This window comes from Triticum urartu, chromosome 5A (genome assembly GCF_056163025.1).
Source record: "Triticum urartu cultivar PI428250 chromosome 5A, HENAU_Tu73, whole genome shotgun sequence".
NCBI lineage: Eukaryota > Viridiplantae > Streptophyta > Magnoliopsida > Poales > Poaceae > Triticum > Triticum urartu.
The window spans coordinates 330725976-330742497 of record NC_141877.1 but is presented as its reverse complement, the minus strand read 5'-3'; the positions used below and the strand labels follow the sequence as shown (position 1 = coordinate 330742497).

Sequence of the window (16522 nt, the reverse complement as noted above, 5' to 3'; positions counted from 1 at the left end):
TCAAATAAAGGGGGAAATCATGCCTATATTTTTGTTGTATATACCAATATATGTGTGCCTATGTTTCAGACTGTAAAACACGTTTATTGATAATTTTGTTATTATATAAGTAGTGCTTGTAGGAGGCGAAATATCAAAGAGATCACACCCCATTGGCAGAGGTGAGTGGAGTGGAGTGGAGGTGTGCGGTGCGCTGAGAGGGCGAAGCAGAGGCTGGAAGCCAGACTGATTTTTTGTGCTTCACAAGCTGCTCTGTAGCTAAGTTAAATACTCTGCTTTTTATAGTGGAGGTACTCTGCTTCGTGGTAGGGGGAGATATATTGTTACTTTTGTCTTGTTCTTGTACATTTAAGGTTAATAACAATTGATTAAGTGTAGTGTTGATTTTCCATGACGTGAAGTTCTTGATGGCGTGTTTCTCATGTCGAGGCTCATATGCTTCATGAGATGATTGGTTTTAAGAATAAAAGTAACGTTCATATGCTAACATTCATTTGTAATGTAGTGAACAATAAAGACCGTTATGTATGCAGTAGTGATTGTCTGATGTATACAATATTTACTCCTCCTATCAATGAAATCAACAGCTTTTCCTTTGCGTTTAAGAAAAATCTATGTCGGAGCTCAGGTCTTGCATGTTTCATATATTTACATTCTATGAATAAACTTGAATGAGAAGCATTCATGATGCTTTCTATATTCCAGTGCAAATTATTCATGTACATGCAACACTATATGAATTTTATATACTCTCTTATGTATGCAAGTTATAAAGTGTTTTTATTTGTGTTCTCTTTTTCCATGTGAGTTCTCTTGTATTCAGAGATAAAGGTGGTCATTATCGCCGCAATTGCTAAATGTGTGTGGTTGGATTTTCTATTTGGAGTGAGTAATGAGAAAGCCGGGTAGGGAGAAAAAAATCTTCCTGCAGGTGAAGATGGAGAAGAAAATGGTTGGCTTGGATGAAGGGGTCGGAAACCACATGTTTAATTGTGCTCGATGTGTGCCTATGAACAATATAACATTGTTTGATCACTGTCTAGGAACAATTTTTATTGTTCCGTAGGAATGTTGAAGTAAACAATGTTACACTTATCATTTTGTGACCCCGTCGAGTAGCACGGGCATCTTACTAGTTGCATTAAAATGATTGTGATGTAGTATGATGATATGGTATCCTCCTCTGAATGTTTGAGTGGCTTGACTTGGCACATGTTCATGCATGTAGTTGAATCAAAACCAACATAGCCTCTATGATATTTATGTTCATGGTGTTCATATCACTATTGCAAGATACTGCTAACGCGACACTACGATCAGAGACCCTTTGCCGAAACTGTGTGCGATGCAATAATCGCAAACGGTGGTGTTAAAAAATCGTCAAAAAGGTGCAAAATGTTTGCGATGGATGATGCATCAAACACGGTTCAGATTTTATTTGTGTGTGCGATGCATGACACACGGTTAATCCATTCAAACTGTCTGCGATGAGGCAGAACAACAGAAACAGGCATCCATAACAATGTGTGTGCGATGCAGGACACATGGTTAATCCGTTCGAACTGTTTGCGATGAGGTAGAACAACAGAAATAGACAACCATATCAGTGTGTGTGTGATATACGGCATACGGTTAACTCGGACGAACTGTTTTCGATTAGGGAACACAACATAAACGGTTCAACTTAACAAGATGTGTGTGATATGCGACATACCGTTCACATGGATGAACTATTTGTGATGAGCCAAAATAACACAAATGAGTCGTGTAAAAAAGATGTGTGTGATACGTGGCAAACAGCCGACTCGGATGAACTATTTGCGATGAGAAATTATAACACAAACGGTCAATGCAGTTACTTCATGTGCGATTCTGTGTGTACAAAAAACTTTGAAAAATGCGAACTAGTTGCTTGCGGTGGTGGACTATCGCACACGATGCGTCTGCGAGTACTCGTGTGCGATAATTAGTATGTTACACATACGTTTCCATATGTTAACATGTGTGTGAATTTGCAATAAGGAAAGTTAATCTGCAAATGCCTTCTGGTCATCGGGCACACGCTTAAACTCAATGAACTGTGTATGATACTAATACTTTCCATGAAAATTTATGAACTTGGGTAACAACATTCGAGTAACATATATGTAGTGGTCACATTATTCGAAAAAAGGAGGATCTTCGTAACACGATTTTGACAACCATATGGTCCATATCTACACACTTAACATAGTAACAACTATCACATTTTAAGAAGCTAAGGGCCAACAACCATATGGTCCATATCTACATACTTAACATATATAATAACAGCTAGCACATTTTAAGAGGCTGAGGGCCAACAACCACAACTATCCACTAGAAGCAGCTTGATCACGGCGACTCGGCATCTCGTCAATGAAAAGGAAGAGCCCTCCTGTGCCTTGGTAGATCATGAGTAGAACAGTGTATCCAATTTTCCAATATGGATGCATTGCCACGAGAAGCGGGAAATGCAGTACCTTGCAATCACTTTGGCATTATTAGCAGGCACAAGTGTAATTCAACCACACCGAGAAATCGATCCAGGAACTGCTACAAGGGGCAATTTCTGTTGACATGTAAAATAAAAACAATTGTAACATATCGTTGAAGATATATATAATTTATGAGCATCAACATTAAAATAAGACTTTTCACCAGCGTTTTGTGCACACAATTGGTCTTGTTCAGTGTGTGCACCATAGGTCTAATTAATCCATTCCAACATCCGGCGTTCATACGCTGTGCTATCTCTGTCAGATTATCAACAAAGTTTATGACATGCTTCAAGTCCTTCCATTGAAATTTGGTACGCTTAGTAACATACAGATCGTTCACTATGCATCCAACATATCCCGCTTAAAAGGTGGAAAGGTATTATTTATTCAGAACATGGCAGAAGAATATATAGTGTGCATAAATTGGTAAATAGAATTTGTTACTGCGTAGGAACGGAGTCAGAATATGATATCACAATTGGTTGCTTAAATAGTGATCAATTGGTTGCTTAAATAGTAATATGACAACAAGGAGAAAGTTGAAAGGACACTAACCTCGATCAGACTTTGATCGGCTGGTGACGTTGGGGAAGTAAACATCCATGTTAATTTAGACCAGGCTGTGGTGCACGCACTAGAATTTTATTGCTAGCTTTCAGTTCATAACACTTAGACATTTTTCTCCAAAGGTCTGCATTAAAATAGGAGTGACCATCTTTATCAAGTTTTACACTAGCTGTCATTGTAAATCCATGCTGCGTTGTCAATATGACATCCTGGGAGTCATCAGCAAAGTAAAGCCCAAGATTTCCTTCTACTCCTATTCTTGCAAAGCAAGGTATGTACTTCTTGAAATGAAAATTAAGATCGTAAATTAGATATATTGAAATAACAGAGCAAGATGCAAATATGAGAGTAACTGATAGAACAGATCCACATATATATAGAGAGAGATGAAAGCAAAGTAAAAATATATAGAATTAAAAATAGATAATCTAACAAAGATTTGATGCAAATATAAGCAACAGACGGTATATGTTCACGAATTTAAGCCATGCCGACCGTGGTAGGTTGAGATTGAACATACCGAGCACTCCCTGAAGTCATACGGAATGGTGAGATAAAACTTCATTTCCGACTGGCCATGACCACAGTCCCCGATTTGTGCTCGCACTGTGGACACATGAATGAATACCCACGAATCAACTAGAACAAAAATGATTCCATGGTGATTTCCGCCGGTTGATTAACAGCGATGGACAAACTGCAATAAGAGATGAGTGAATATTTTGCAAATTAAGTTAATTACCTTCTCCATGAGAAAAATCCCTGGCCCAATCCCACAGAAAAAACCCAGTCAACCAGAGTCTAGAATGTCGGTGCAGATAGGCGGTGGAAAGCAGTGGAGGCGAAATCCAGTGCCGTTTGGAGCGCGACGTACCTCCGCCGCCAATAGCCGTCGAGCTTAGGGTGCAGAGTTGCGGAGGATTCTGCGGCGAGTGAGTGGGGACAAAGTGTGCGAGGGTTTTCTTTTCCTTTTGCATGTGTGAGTGAACACACACGGTTCGCAGAGGCGACGGAGATGAATTGTGTGCGATAGTAAATCACCGAGATTGAATGGGAATCCAAATTTCCTTTGTCCTTCATCCATGAGTTTTTTCTACAATGAATAACCCTGCTAATCACTGTGTTCAAATTTGACACTTTTCCAGGTTCATTTACAATATTTATGGGATTATGTGCATTTTGTAGGCATTATTGCATGTAATTCAAATTCAAACAATCGGTGCATGAAAGGGTGCACAAGAACGGTCTGGAAAACCATGCTTGTGCTATTTAGTACATTCTCATGCCTTTTACAAGGAATGGGCAGATATTTCAAGGAAATGTGTGGCAATAGTCAACCATAAACGCGTCGTTTACTGGGTTAAAAACTATACAAAATGAAATACATGCTTGGAAAACACATGACGTCTGGTGTGGTGCCATGGTATGACCTCACTATGCCCTGGTAAAAATGTTGTCATGCACGTCTTTCATAAAACGAACCATCACCGAGGAAGTTTCATGGTTTCGAGGAGAAATCACCAAGATTGAAGGGGGTCCAAATTTCCTTTGTCCTTTGTCCACGAGTTTTTTTCTATGATGAACATACAACCTGCAAATCACTGTGTTCAAATTTGGCACTTTTCCGGGTTCATTTGCCATATTTAGGGGATTATGTGCATTTCCTAGGCATTAATGCACATAATTCAAGTTCAAACAATCGGTGCATGAAAGGGTCCACAAGAACGGCCTGGAAAACCATGCTCATGCCATTTAGTAAATTCTCATGCCTTTTACAAGGAATAATGGATAGATATTTCATTGAAATGTGTGGCAATAGTCAACCACAAATGTTTGTTTGTTGGGTTTTCAACTATGGAAAAAATGAAATAAATGCTTAAAAAACATGACGCTTGTCATGGTGCCATGGTATGACCTCACCATGCTCTCGTAAAATTTGAGAAGGTTTGGATTATGTCGTCATGCACGCCCTTCATAAATCGAACCATCACGGAGGAAGTTCCATGCTTTTGAGAGGGAAAATCCCCAAGATTGAAGGGAAATCCAAATTTCCGTCCTAGTTTGTCATTCAATTTTTTTCCAACGACCAACATACCGCCTCAAATGCAACGTGCTCAAATTTGACATTTTCCCGGGCTCATTTACCATATTTCGGGGATTATGTGTATTTTCTAGGCATTAATGGACATAACTCAAATTCGAACAATCGGTGCATGAAAAGGTGCACAAGAACGGTCTGGAAAACCATGCTCGTGTTATTTAGTACATTCTCATGCCTTTTACAAGGAATGGATAGATATTTCAAGGAAATGTGTGGCAATAGTCGCGTCGTTTACTCGGTTAACAACTATACAAAAAAATGAAACACATGGATGGAAAACATGACGCCTGGCGTGGTGCCATGGTATGGCCTCACCATGCCCTGGTAAAAATTGGAGAATGTTTTCCTTATGTCATGACGCGCGCCTTTCATAAATCGAACCATCACCAAGGAAGTTTCATGGTTTCAAGGGGGAAAGCACCAAGATTGAAGGGGGGTCCAAATTTCCTTTGTCCTTTGTCCACGAGTTATTTTCTACAATGAACATACAACATGCAAATCACCGTGTTCAAATTTGGCACTTTTCCACGTTCATTTGCCATATTTAGGGGATTATGTGCATTTCCTAGGCATTAATGTGCATAATTCAAGTTCAAACAATCGATGCATGAAAGGGTCCACAAGAACGTCCTAGAAAACCATGCTCGTGCCATTTAGTAAATTCTCGTGCCTTTTACAAGGAATGGACAGATTTTTTGATGAGTGTGGCAATAGTCAACCACAAATGTTTGTTTGTTGGGTTTTCAACTATAGAAGAAATGAAATAAATACTTAGAAAACATGACGCCTGGCATGGTGCCATGGTATGACCTCACCATGCCCTGGTAAAAATTTGAGAAGGTTTGGCTTATGTCATCATGCACGCCCTTCATAAATCGAACCATCACTGAGGAAGTTCCATGATTTCGAGAGGGAAATCCCCAAGATTGAAAGGGAATCCAAAATTTTCTCGTTCTTTGCCCTGGAGTTTTTTTTCTATGATGAACATACACCCTACAAATCGCTGTGTTCAAATTTGGCATTTTTCCAGGCTCATTTACCATATTTAGTGGATTATGTGCATTTTCTAGGCATTTAGCGCATATAAATCCAATCCAGCTACAGGTGCACGGGTGTGATGTGAGGGACGTGGATTGTCGTTCGATCGCGGCGCATCCAATGGTGCACACGTGTGATCCGCGTGGCTGGGGTTCCGGCCAATCATAACGCAACACATAATAGGCTCAGCGCACACTATTTCCGAAAGCGACGGAGATGAACCGTGTGCGATAATGAACGAGCAAAATTGTAAGGGAAGCCAAATTTCTGTTGTCGTTTGTCATTGAGCTCTTGAATAACACCGCACTGTACGGCTGCCCGGCCCCTCCGTCCCAGAGCTCTCTCCAAGCGTCGTCCATGGAACCGTGGCGCACAGTAACTGGTAAGGAAGCAGTGGCATCCCGCTGCACCGCGTTCCTCGCCGCCCGCAACCGCACACATCGTAAGGAAGGGATGGCATCTCGCCGCGCCAAGTTCATCGCCGCCGCCGGCCAAACAGTTACATGGGCGGACTTTGAGGCTGCCATGGCTGAATGGGTGGTGGATCTAGAGGCGGCCAAAGCCGCACAGAAGGAGCGGAAAAATGCAGAAAGCAGTCAAGAAAAGAGAGTCCCGTCGCCACAAGAAAAAAGAGGTCGCACGCCGTGGTGAGGAGAGCTTGGCGGAGATCGAAGCACGGTGGGCTTCCGCCTACAAGGCCGGGAAGGAGAACGCCGGCGTCTAGCCAGCATGCCCTGATGGCAGCATGTGAGAAGTAGTTTAAGTTTGTAGTATTAGAGCAAATTACCAGTAGTACTTTAAATTTGTAGTATTAACGTACAATGTCGGTAAGAACATCCTTCGAGGGCTTTGAGCGTTGATTAGAATGTGTGCCCGTGTCCGTTTTTTGCGTTAATCATTAGAAGATCACAAAACACACGGTTTCTATGTCATACCCATCTGTGTTTTTTTGCGTTAATGACCCATAAGTCAGTTACCTGTGCGATATTTCCTAATAAACCAGGCATACCATTGACCGAAAAATTAGTTACATGTGTACATTTTTTTGGAGACGGGATCTGCCAACTTTATTTTTTCTCACACATGAGTATTTTACGCGCTTCATCTGCATTATGTGTTTCCCCCGCCCAGTTTCAAGTTTCGCACCGAAATTTTCATTAGGCACGCGATTTTAGAATTTATTCCTCCAACAACATCCGCTTCCCCTCAGTATCCCCCCTCCCTCACCCCTCCCCCTATCGGCATCTCAAACCGGCGCCGCCGCAACCACAACTTCAACCACATCTACGTTCTACTCGGATCCAGTCAAGTAACCCACCAATCTCTATCGCGTCCCCGGCCTGATTGCTTAAATGGCGCCTGCAAAACATCATCATGCCTCCAAATCCACCCCGCCAGGAGCTGATGGCGGTCCATAGCGTGATGGCCGTTGTGCGTGTGACCCGAAGGAATACCTGGCCTCCGCCGCTGCCGCCGACATGGTGCAGGCTCTGGCCCAGATGAAGTCCCCCAACGACTACCCCCAGGACTTAACAGGTAAGACCTGACCAGCTAAATCTTACCAATACCACTTGCAATGGCTATGATTTGTACGGTTGATGTATTAACAATGTTCGTGCCTTGTTTATTTCAATACTACACACTGTGTGATGTTCAAATATTATCATGTCCAGCTCAATTTCACCAATACCAGCAACAAACTTACAATACATGACACAAGTAATCACTAGAGATGCTACTCATTTGCTATTTTTAGTGGATGCTAACCCTGTTGTACTTAACATCCATGTCCATGTACTTACGCAGGGTCATAACAGCCGATGCTTTTGTTTGCCGTCGAGGTGAGCTGCATCCCATGTCTTACAGTATTTCACATAATTTGTGCAATTGCAGTTTAACTTCTACCATTTACTGGTTGCCTGTAGGTACACATGTCAGTGGCACTGATCCACGCCTCGACCCGGAGGAACAGCTCGCCTCCGCCGTCGCTAACTTTGGGTGAGCTCTGGCCAAGATGAAGTGCCCTAGCAATTACCTCTCAGCACTTACCAAGTATGTACTCACCAGTTCAATCTTACCAATACCAGTTGCAATTAATGGCTATGTTCTTTACGGTCGATGTATTAAGAATGTTCTAGTAAACATGCCTAATACATTTTTTCTACTTTCCCTACCTTTCTATAGACATCTGGGCCATTCTCTGCTCTGGCAGCACCTTCCTTGCTATGTTTAACTATGCCAATTGCATTTTTATCAGTACCGGTTTCAATGTCTATTAAGCATGTTGCAATTAACAGTTGAGTCCATTTTTAAACAGTTGTATTTCAATGGCTACAAACTTACAAAACATGACTTGGGATGCTGTTAAGCCTGTTGCAATTAACAGTTGTATCCATTTTTAATTTGTCCACTTGCTACCATGCTACTCTCCGCAATGAAGATATACTAGAGATGCTACCCCATTTGCTATTTTTGGTTGATGCTAACCCTGTTTTACTTAACATGCTTGTCCATGTACTTATGAAGGGTCATAACGGCCGTTGCTGTTGTTTGCCGTCAAGGTTAGCTGCATCCCATGTCTTACAGTATTTCACATCATTTGTGCAATTGCAGTTTAACTTCTACCATTTACTGGTTTCCTGTAGGTACACATGTCAGTGGCACTGATCCACACTTCGACCCGGAGGAACAGCTCCCCTCCGCCGCTGCTGACTTTGGGTGGGCTCTGGCCAAGATAAAGTGCCCCAGTAACTACCTCAAAGGACTTACGGAGTATGTACCCACCAGTTCAATTTTATCAATACCCGTTGCAATTAATGGCTATGTTTTGTACTGTCGATGTATTAAGCATGTTGTAGTAAACATGCCTAACACGTTTGAGCTATTTTCCCTACCTTTTTATAGACAACTAGGCCATTATCTGCTCTGGCAGCACCTGCCCTGTGATGTTTAACTCTGCCAATTGCATTTTTATCAGTACCGGTTTCAATGGCCATTAAGCCTGTTGCAATTAACAGTTGTATCCATTTTTAAAGAGTTGTATTTCAATGGCTACAAACTTACAAAACATGAATTAGGATGTTGTTAAGCCTGTTGCAATTAATAGTTGTATCCATTTTTAATCCGTCCCTTTGCTACCATGCTACTCTTTCGAAATGAATATATCACTACAGATGCTGCCGTTTTATTACCATTTGCTATTTTTGGTGGATGTTAACCCTATTGGAGTTAACATTGGCTTTCCATGTACTTACACAGGGCTACAATGGGCGATGTTGTTGTTTGCCGTCGAGGTTAGCTGCATCCCATGTCTTATACACCATCTATTCCTAAATAAAAGTATTTTTAGAGATTCCAATATAGACTACATAAGGAGCAAAATGAGTGAATCTAGATTCTAATCTAAACTATATCTATAATTCTATATATATCCGTATGTAGTTCATATTGAAATATCAAAGAATAAATACTTGTACTTAGGAACATAGGTAGTTGTATTTTACATCATTTGTGCAATCTCAGCTTAGCTTCTAACATTTACTGGTTGCTTGTAGGTACATATATGAGCGGTACTGATCCACGCTTCGATCCCTTTTGTGTATGGGGTAATGAGATATTCATGAACAAGCGTCAAGTGAGGAAACTAAGAAAGATTGTTAGGCGAAAGAAGCATGTGATTGGAATTAAGCTCTTTATTTACACTTTGTCGAAGACAACAGTGAACTTTAGGATGGTAATAATGTATTGCCTTTTCCCCCTGCCACAACAAGTTACTCTATTAGACCTCAGTATCGGATATTTTTTTTCTTTTCAGTGGTTTCCGAAGCTATTTACTGATGATTACCTTGCAAACTACATGACAAGAGTGGAGGCAACTAAGGTTAAAGTATATAATTCATGCTACCATGATAATGCTCTAGAAGTCTTCCTGAAGATGGTGAAGGATGGGCGGGTGATCGTCACAAGGGGTTGGACAAAAGTGGTTCATGCCTATGGCATGCAGGAAGGCACATTATGGGTATTCCGCTTCTTCAACACTGTCGGCAGTCAAAATGATTTACACTTGTCTCTTCACCTTTACTGCCTTTAAATATTGTGGTTCATCATAGTTAATTGTTGCCTAATACTGTAATTACTGAACATATTGTACTGGCAACTTTATTTATGGATTCGTTGTTGAACCATTGTGCTAAGAATTTGAATTGCATGTTTCCTATTTCAAAATTTCCAATTAGAATAATAAATTACAGGAAAAAATAAAAAGAGAATAGACAGTCATAGAACTTTGCAAACGGTTCTTGTAGTAAAAGCGCTTGTGATGGATAGCCCAATGCCACACAGTTTTCTACATCAAATCGTGTGTGATGTAGTTAATGAAAGCAAATAGTTAACCAAGGCAGACCGTGTGTGATAGTTACACCTTTCACACACGAGTGTATACATAAAACCGTGTGGGATGTACATCCGAACGGAAACGTTTTCTTGGATTGACTGTGTTGGATATACATAAGAACGGAAACGTATTCCTTGGATTGACTGTGTATGATATACATACGAACGGAAATGATTTTCTGGGATTCACCATGTGGGATGTACATACCTACAGAAATGATTTTCTCGGATTACCGTGTGGGATGTACATACCTACGAAAATGATTGGGTTTCGATGCCTCGCCCGATCGCACACGGCCCCAACCTGGGTCCCAAGAGGGCCTATCCCCGACGATTGTAGGTCATGTGGGAAGGACACCCTATCGCACACACTCACTTGGCGACGGTTCTAAATGTCATCGCAGAAAGGGGTTAAAACCGTTTGTTTAGGACCGACGCGCACCAGTCTATCCTACTCATGCCAGTGTCCAATGTTACTTATGCATAATGCATGATCATGATTGTTGTTGCTCTCTAGCTAGCCGCTTCTCAATCTAATTGCTAGCCTTCGCCTGTACTAAGTGGGGATTCTGCTTGTACATCAAAAACCCTGAACCCAAGTAATTCCAGATGAGTACACCATATCTACCTATATGCGGTATTACCCTGCCGTCCTAAGTAAATTTGCATGTGCCACCTCTAAAAACTTCTAAAAAAATATCTGTTTTGTGTGCCTGGATCGTCCATGGAACGACAGGAGGTAGTCGGTATCTTGCATGCTAAGTGGGTTATTCTCAGGTCGAGTGTTTATTCACTCGCCATCGCACGAGAAAAGGGTGGTAATAGGGATGCCTAGTCCCAAACTGCAAAATACAAAAAGAGTTAATCGCTCGAATAACCAAACAAAAACTCCCAATGGAGTGAAAACATTTACTTTTTACCGCTTGGGAACCGCCACTAGCTTGTTTAGCATGGGAGATATTGATAACTGATAGTCGTGAAGTAAATGAGAAGGGTGCATGTCTCAAAATTATCATTTATCTCTGTTCTAAAACTTGAGCTCTGGCACCTCTGCAAATCACTGCTTCCCTTTGCGAAAGGACTATCTATTTACTTTTATGTTGTGTCATCACCTTCTAAAACAAGCGCTAGAACCTGAGACCACAGCTGTCATGACTTATGCATTGTGTGTAGCTAATGTTGGGTGCATCATGACTGGATCTTTTCTACCATGAATTACAATGTTTAGTCGCTGCTTTGACTTTGGAGGTGCTCTACATTTATGTTTTGCGGTCTCAGAAAGGGCTAGCGAGATACCACTATTGTCATATTATATCATGGTTGTTTTTACAACGTGTTGCCATTTGAGATCTCTTATTATTGCTCGATAGCTAATTATGCCATTGATATGAGTTAATATAATCTTTAAGAGTTATTTTCGGCATGGTTAGTTATAATGTTGGCTGAAAACCTGGGTGTTGTTTAAACTTATTTATGCAAACAAGAGCAAAAGAGTTCGTAAAAGTTTTTCTTTTTCACTTTCAGTTTATCAACTGAATTGCTTGAGGACAAGCAAAGGTTTAAGCTTGGGGAGTTGATACGTCTCCAACGTATCTACTTTTCCTAGTGATTTTCCTTTTGTTTTGGACTCTAGTTTGCATGATTTGAATGAAACTAACCCCGGACTGACGTTGTTTTCAGCAAAACTACCATGGTGTTGTTTTTTGTGCAGAAATAAAAGTTCTCAGAATGGAACAAAACTTTGCGGGGAATTTTTATATGATATATAAGAATTTTTGGTGCCAAGACCTACCGAAGGGGGGCACCTGGGTGGGCACATACCACCAGGGCGCGCCCCCTTCACCAGGCACGCCCAGGTGGGTTGTCCCCACCTGGTGGCTCCGGAGACCCTGAAATCGACGCTATAAATCCTATTTTCAGAGAAAAAAATCACGAAGAAAGAATTATCGCGATCCACGAGACAGAGCCGCCGCCAAGCCCTGTTCTTCCTCGGGAGGGTAGATCTGGAGTCCATTTGGGGCTCCAGAGAGGGGGATCTTCGTTCTTCGTCATCACCAACCCTTCTCCATCGCCAATTCCATGATGCTCCCCAACGGGAGTGAGTAATTCCTTCGTAGGCTCGCTGGTCAGTGAGAAGATGGATGAGATTCATCATGTAATAGCGTTAGTTTTGTTAGGCCTTGATCCCTAGTATCCACTATGTTCTTAGATTGATGTTGCTATGACTTTGATCCCTAGTAAGCGACTCTGGTGTCTCCTTCTCATGATTTCATTTGAAGCATTTTGATCCAAGGTGAGCCGAAAAGAGTATGCCTGAATCTGTTGTGCTTGGGCGTCCAAAGCAGCTTGCTCCGTGGCCATCCTAGCATTCTCAGCCGCCAACTGTTCCTTGGCTTGAGCTATCTCATCTCGTAACCTCGCAACATCCACCTTATGTTGTTACTCAGTCTCCGGGGTCACTTCTACCCCCATCAAAGCCTCCAATAACTCCGTTAGAACCTGAGCCGGCGGGCGCACAGAGTTGCTAGCACCAGCCGTCGCTGCAGCCGTTGAGCTGGAGGTCATAGTCGCGGTGGTCGTTTAGCCAAGCGCTGGCTGTGTACCGGCCATGAAGAACGCGACCCTGTTCAGCGGCTCATAGGGGTCCGGAATACTGTCGCCATCGGAACAGCCCCCAAGCCGGCCGTCTTGCACTTGATACATTGAATTGGTCTTGCCTGTGGATGATTCAACATCAGAGTAGATGGTTGTCTCACCACCAGACACAAATCCTTCCTCAAATTCCGCCCCATGGATGAAACCAACAAAGGTGTGCTCCACGGCAGGTTGAACCTGGGTGGGTCGTGCATGCTGAGCCGTCTCGATGATGACGATGCAGGTGTCCGGCTCAAGGCCCGGTTCACCAATCTTGCCGATGAAGACGTGGATTCTGCCAAAGGGGACCCGGTACCCATACTCGATTGAGACGGCCTCGGGGCCCTAGCCTACGTCGCTGATGTAGAGCTTGCCGCGATGACTCTTGGTCATCCGGCCCACAGCATATCCCTTGATACCTTCGAAGTTGCCCTTCAAGAACTTGAAACCACCGTGCGCTGGCCCCATGGTGGGCGCCAACTGTTGTGGACTTGACATGGTAGATGTCTTAGCGCAAGGACTTAGTCGTGGAGCCATTGCAACTAGGTTAGCTTGAAGGGGTTAAGCGGGACAAAGGACACAGAGAGTTTACCCAGGTTCGGCCCCTCTCAATGAGGTAAAAGCCTACTCCTGCTATGTGTTGTATTGCTAGGGTTTCGATTACCAGGGAGCGAATACGCTCGACCTAGTTCTCGATTATTGTTACTTGCCCCTAAACCACCACCGGGTCATCCCTTTATATACACAAGTTGATGCCCGGCGGCTCACAGAGTCCCGGCCGGCTCATACACAGTGTGCCCGACTCGGTGACTAACTATGCTTGCCTTACAAAACAACTTATGAACATATGGCGGTTCATCCTCTTGGGCCTCAAGTCGACTCTGGGTCTTGGGCCGTCAATGGGCTTGTATGAGCCGCCATCTTCATTGATAAGTCGCCCGTGGTATAACCCGGCCCCTCCTGGGTGGTTCATACCCAATAGCTATATCCCCATCAACTAATGAACTTGAGCTATCCCTTCACTTCTAACTGAACCTGAGCGATCCCTTCGCTGCTTACTGAACCTGAGTGATGTGAGTGAGACTCATGTGTATACGCAGTTTGCTGGCTTGATCGATTAATGTGTTGCATCGAGCCCCCGAGCGAGACATGACTTGACCTAGCTGGTTGGTTGCCTCTCGATGAACAGTCCCCGCTATGACCGCGCGTGTGATTTGTAGGTCAAGTCGAGACCAGCAGATGGTTGCATCGATCCAAACCCTTGTGCGAGACGTGCTAAACTAGTTGGTTGGTTTCCCGTGGATGAACAATCCTCGTTGCTAGCTGCCGTGCGCGTACATAGACTCCACCCCAGCCGGTGGGTTGGCCGTGGATGAATAGGACTCTGATCATGTAGTAAATTGTTGGCACTGGATGAACATGGCCCTAATCGATCAAGGAGGCCGTTTTGTGGTATGCCACACCCTAGATAGTTGGGGTGGATGAATAGGACCCCCTAGAGGTCATAGGCGGTGGACGAACAATAGCCCATGGAGGCGGAAGGAAGTTGATGGTAGATGAAAAGTAGCCTGTGGAGGCCATTTTGCGGTACACCACACCCCTCCCGATGAACAGGGTCCTGTTTTGATAGTAGGCGATTGAACAGAACTATGTTTCATTTTTTGTGGTATGCCACACCCCTCCCTATGAATAGGACCATGTTTAGACCGTAGGCCATTGAACAAAACTCTGTTTCATCCCTATTGCGGTACACCACACCCCTAGGCCCCAGCTGATGGGGTGTCAATGAACAGGATCCCGTATCGACTGTGCCACCCAAGCCGGATGGCTCACGATGAACATGATGCATTCCAACCCATTTGGTTGGCTCCTGATGAACATGATGTTGTTTCATCTGTTTCGACCCAGCCGGTTGGCTGCCGATGAACAAGACGCCATTGTTGCATACCCTCACCGTCTAGTGCATTCGTTTGTTGCCTCTACCATATTGCCTGTCGATGTACACGAGCCCTGGCTGTATGCGCTCGTACATGTTTGAGACCCTGCCCATATGTACGTATGTGGCCGTATTTTTTATAGTGTGGCTATACGTACGTGTACATGATATAGATGGGACTGCCTGAACTGCTACGTTTGGAGCAAAATTTCCTAGTATGACATGTGCCCCTCCTTTACTAGATCATGGTTCTTCACTTGATAGAGACCAGTATGTACATGCACGTTCGTGACTAGACAGATAATGCAATACGTACGCTTCAACCTGGTGGTCCCAGCTGTCTGGGGGAGGAATCTTTCTTTGCGCGTAATAAGGAGGCACTTCCTTGCGTGCTACCATGTAGCTAATGGGTCCCGGCTGTCTGGGGAGGAATAATTTTTGCTCATAATAAGGAGGCCCTTGCTTGCGTGCAGCCATGTGGCTGGTGGGTCCCAGCTATCGGCCTCTCCATGTACAGTCCTCTTCCGAGTGTTGTCATTCGTTGACCACTGATACGTCTCCAACATATCTATAATTTTTTCTTGTTACATGCTACTATATTATCTATCTTGGATGTTCTATATGCATTAATATGCTATTTTATATCATTTTTTGGGACTAACCTATTAAACTAGTGCCTAGTGCCAATTGCAGTTTTTTCCTTGTTTTTTAGTTTTACAGAAAATCAATACCATACAGAGTCCAAACGGAACAAAGCTTTTGACAATTTTTCTTGGACAACAAGACACCCACAAAGCTTTGGGAAGAGGCCAGAAGACCCATGAGGGGGCCAAAAGACCTAGGGGCGCACCCTAGGGGGGCTTGTGCCCCCCCCCCTCGTGGCTCTCCTAACCCTAACTCCAACTCTATAAAGACCCAAATATCCCCCCTACATCAGCAGGCACACCAAAAATACTTTTCCACAGACACAAGCTTCTGTTCTCGCGAGATCCCATCTTGCAGCCTTTTTCGGCACTCCGCCGGAGGGGGATTTGATCATGGAGGGCCACTACACCAACCTTGCTGCCCTTCCGATGATGTGTGAGTAATTTACCACAGACCTACGGGTCCATAGCTAGTATCTAGATGGCTTCTTCTCTCTCTTTGATCTTCAATAAAATGTTATCCTCGAAGTTCTTGGAGATCTATTTGATGTAATCTTCTTCTGTGGTGCGTTTGTTGAGATCCGATGAATTATGGATTTATGATCAGATTATCTATGAATATTATTTGAGTCTTCTCTCAAATCTTTTATGCATGACTAAGATAGCTTTATATTTCTCTCCAATCTATCGA

General features: G+C 43.2%; 1 protein-coding gene across 1 annotated transcript; it reads left to right on the top strand.

The window, feature by feature from the left end:
* Positions 1–9490: 9490 nt before the first annotated feature.
* Positions 9491–10315, top strand: LOC147971280 (uncharacterized). The gene is made up of 3 exons (XM_087522758.1): positions 9491–9518; positions 9780–9958; positions 10040–10315. The coding sequence occupies exons 1-3, from the start codon at positions 9491–9493 to the stop codon at positions 10313–10315; spliced, it is 483 nt and encodes a 160-aa protein (XP_087378884.1).
* Positions 10316–16522: the final 6207 nt, after the last annotated feature.

Coding starts and splice junctions, on each gene's coding strand:
- LOC147971280 (XM_087522758.1), top strand. CDS start 9,491: ATGGGCGATGTTGTTGTTTGCCGTCGAG. Junction 9,519..9,779: donor TGTTGTTGTTTGCCGTCGAG/GTTAGCTGCATC, acceptor GGTTGCTTGTAG/GTACATATATGAGCGGTACT. Junction 9,959..10,039: donor CAACAGTGAACTTTAGGATG/GTAATAATGTAT, acceptor TTTTCTTTTCAG/TGGTTTCCGAAGCTATTTAC.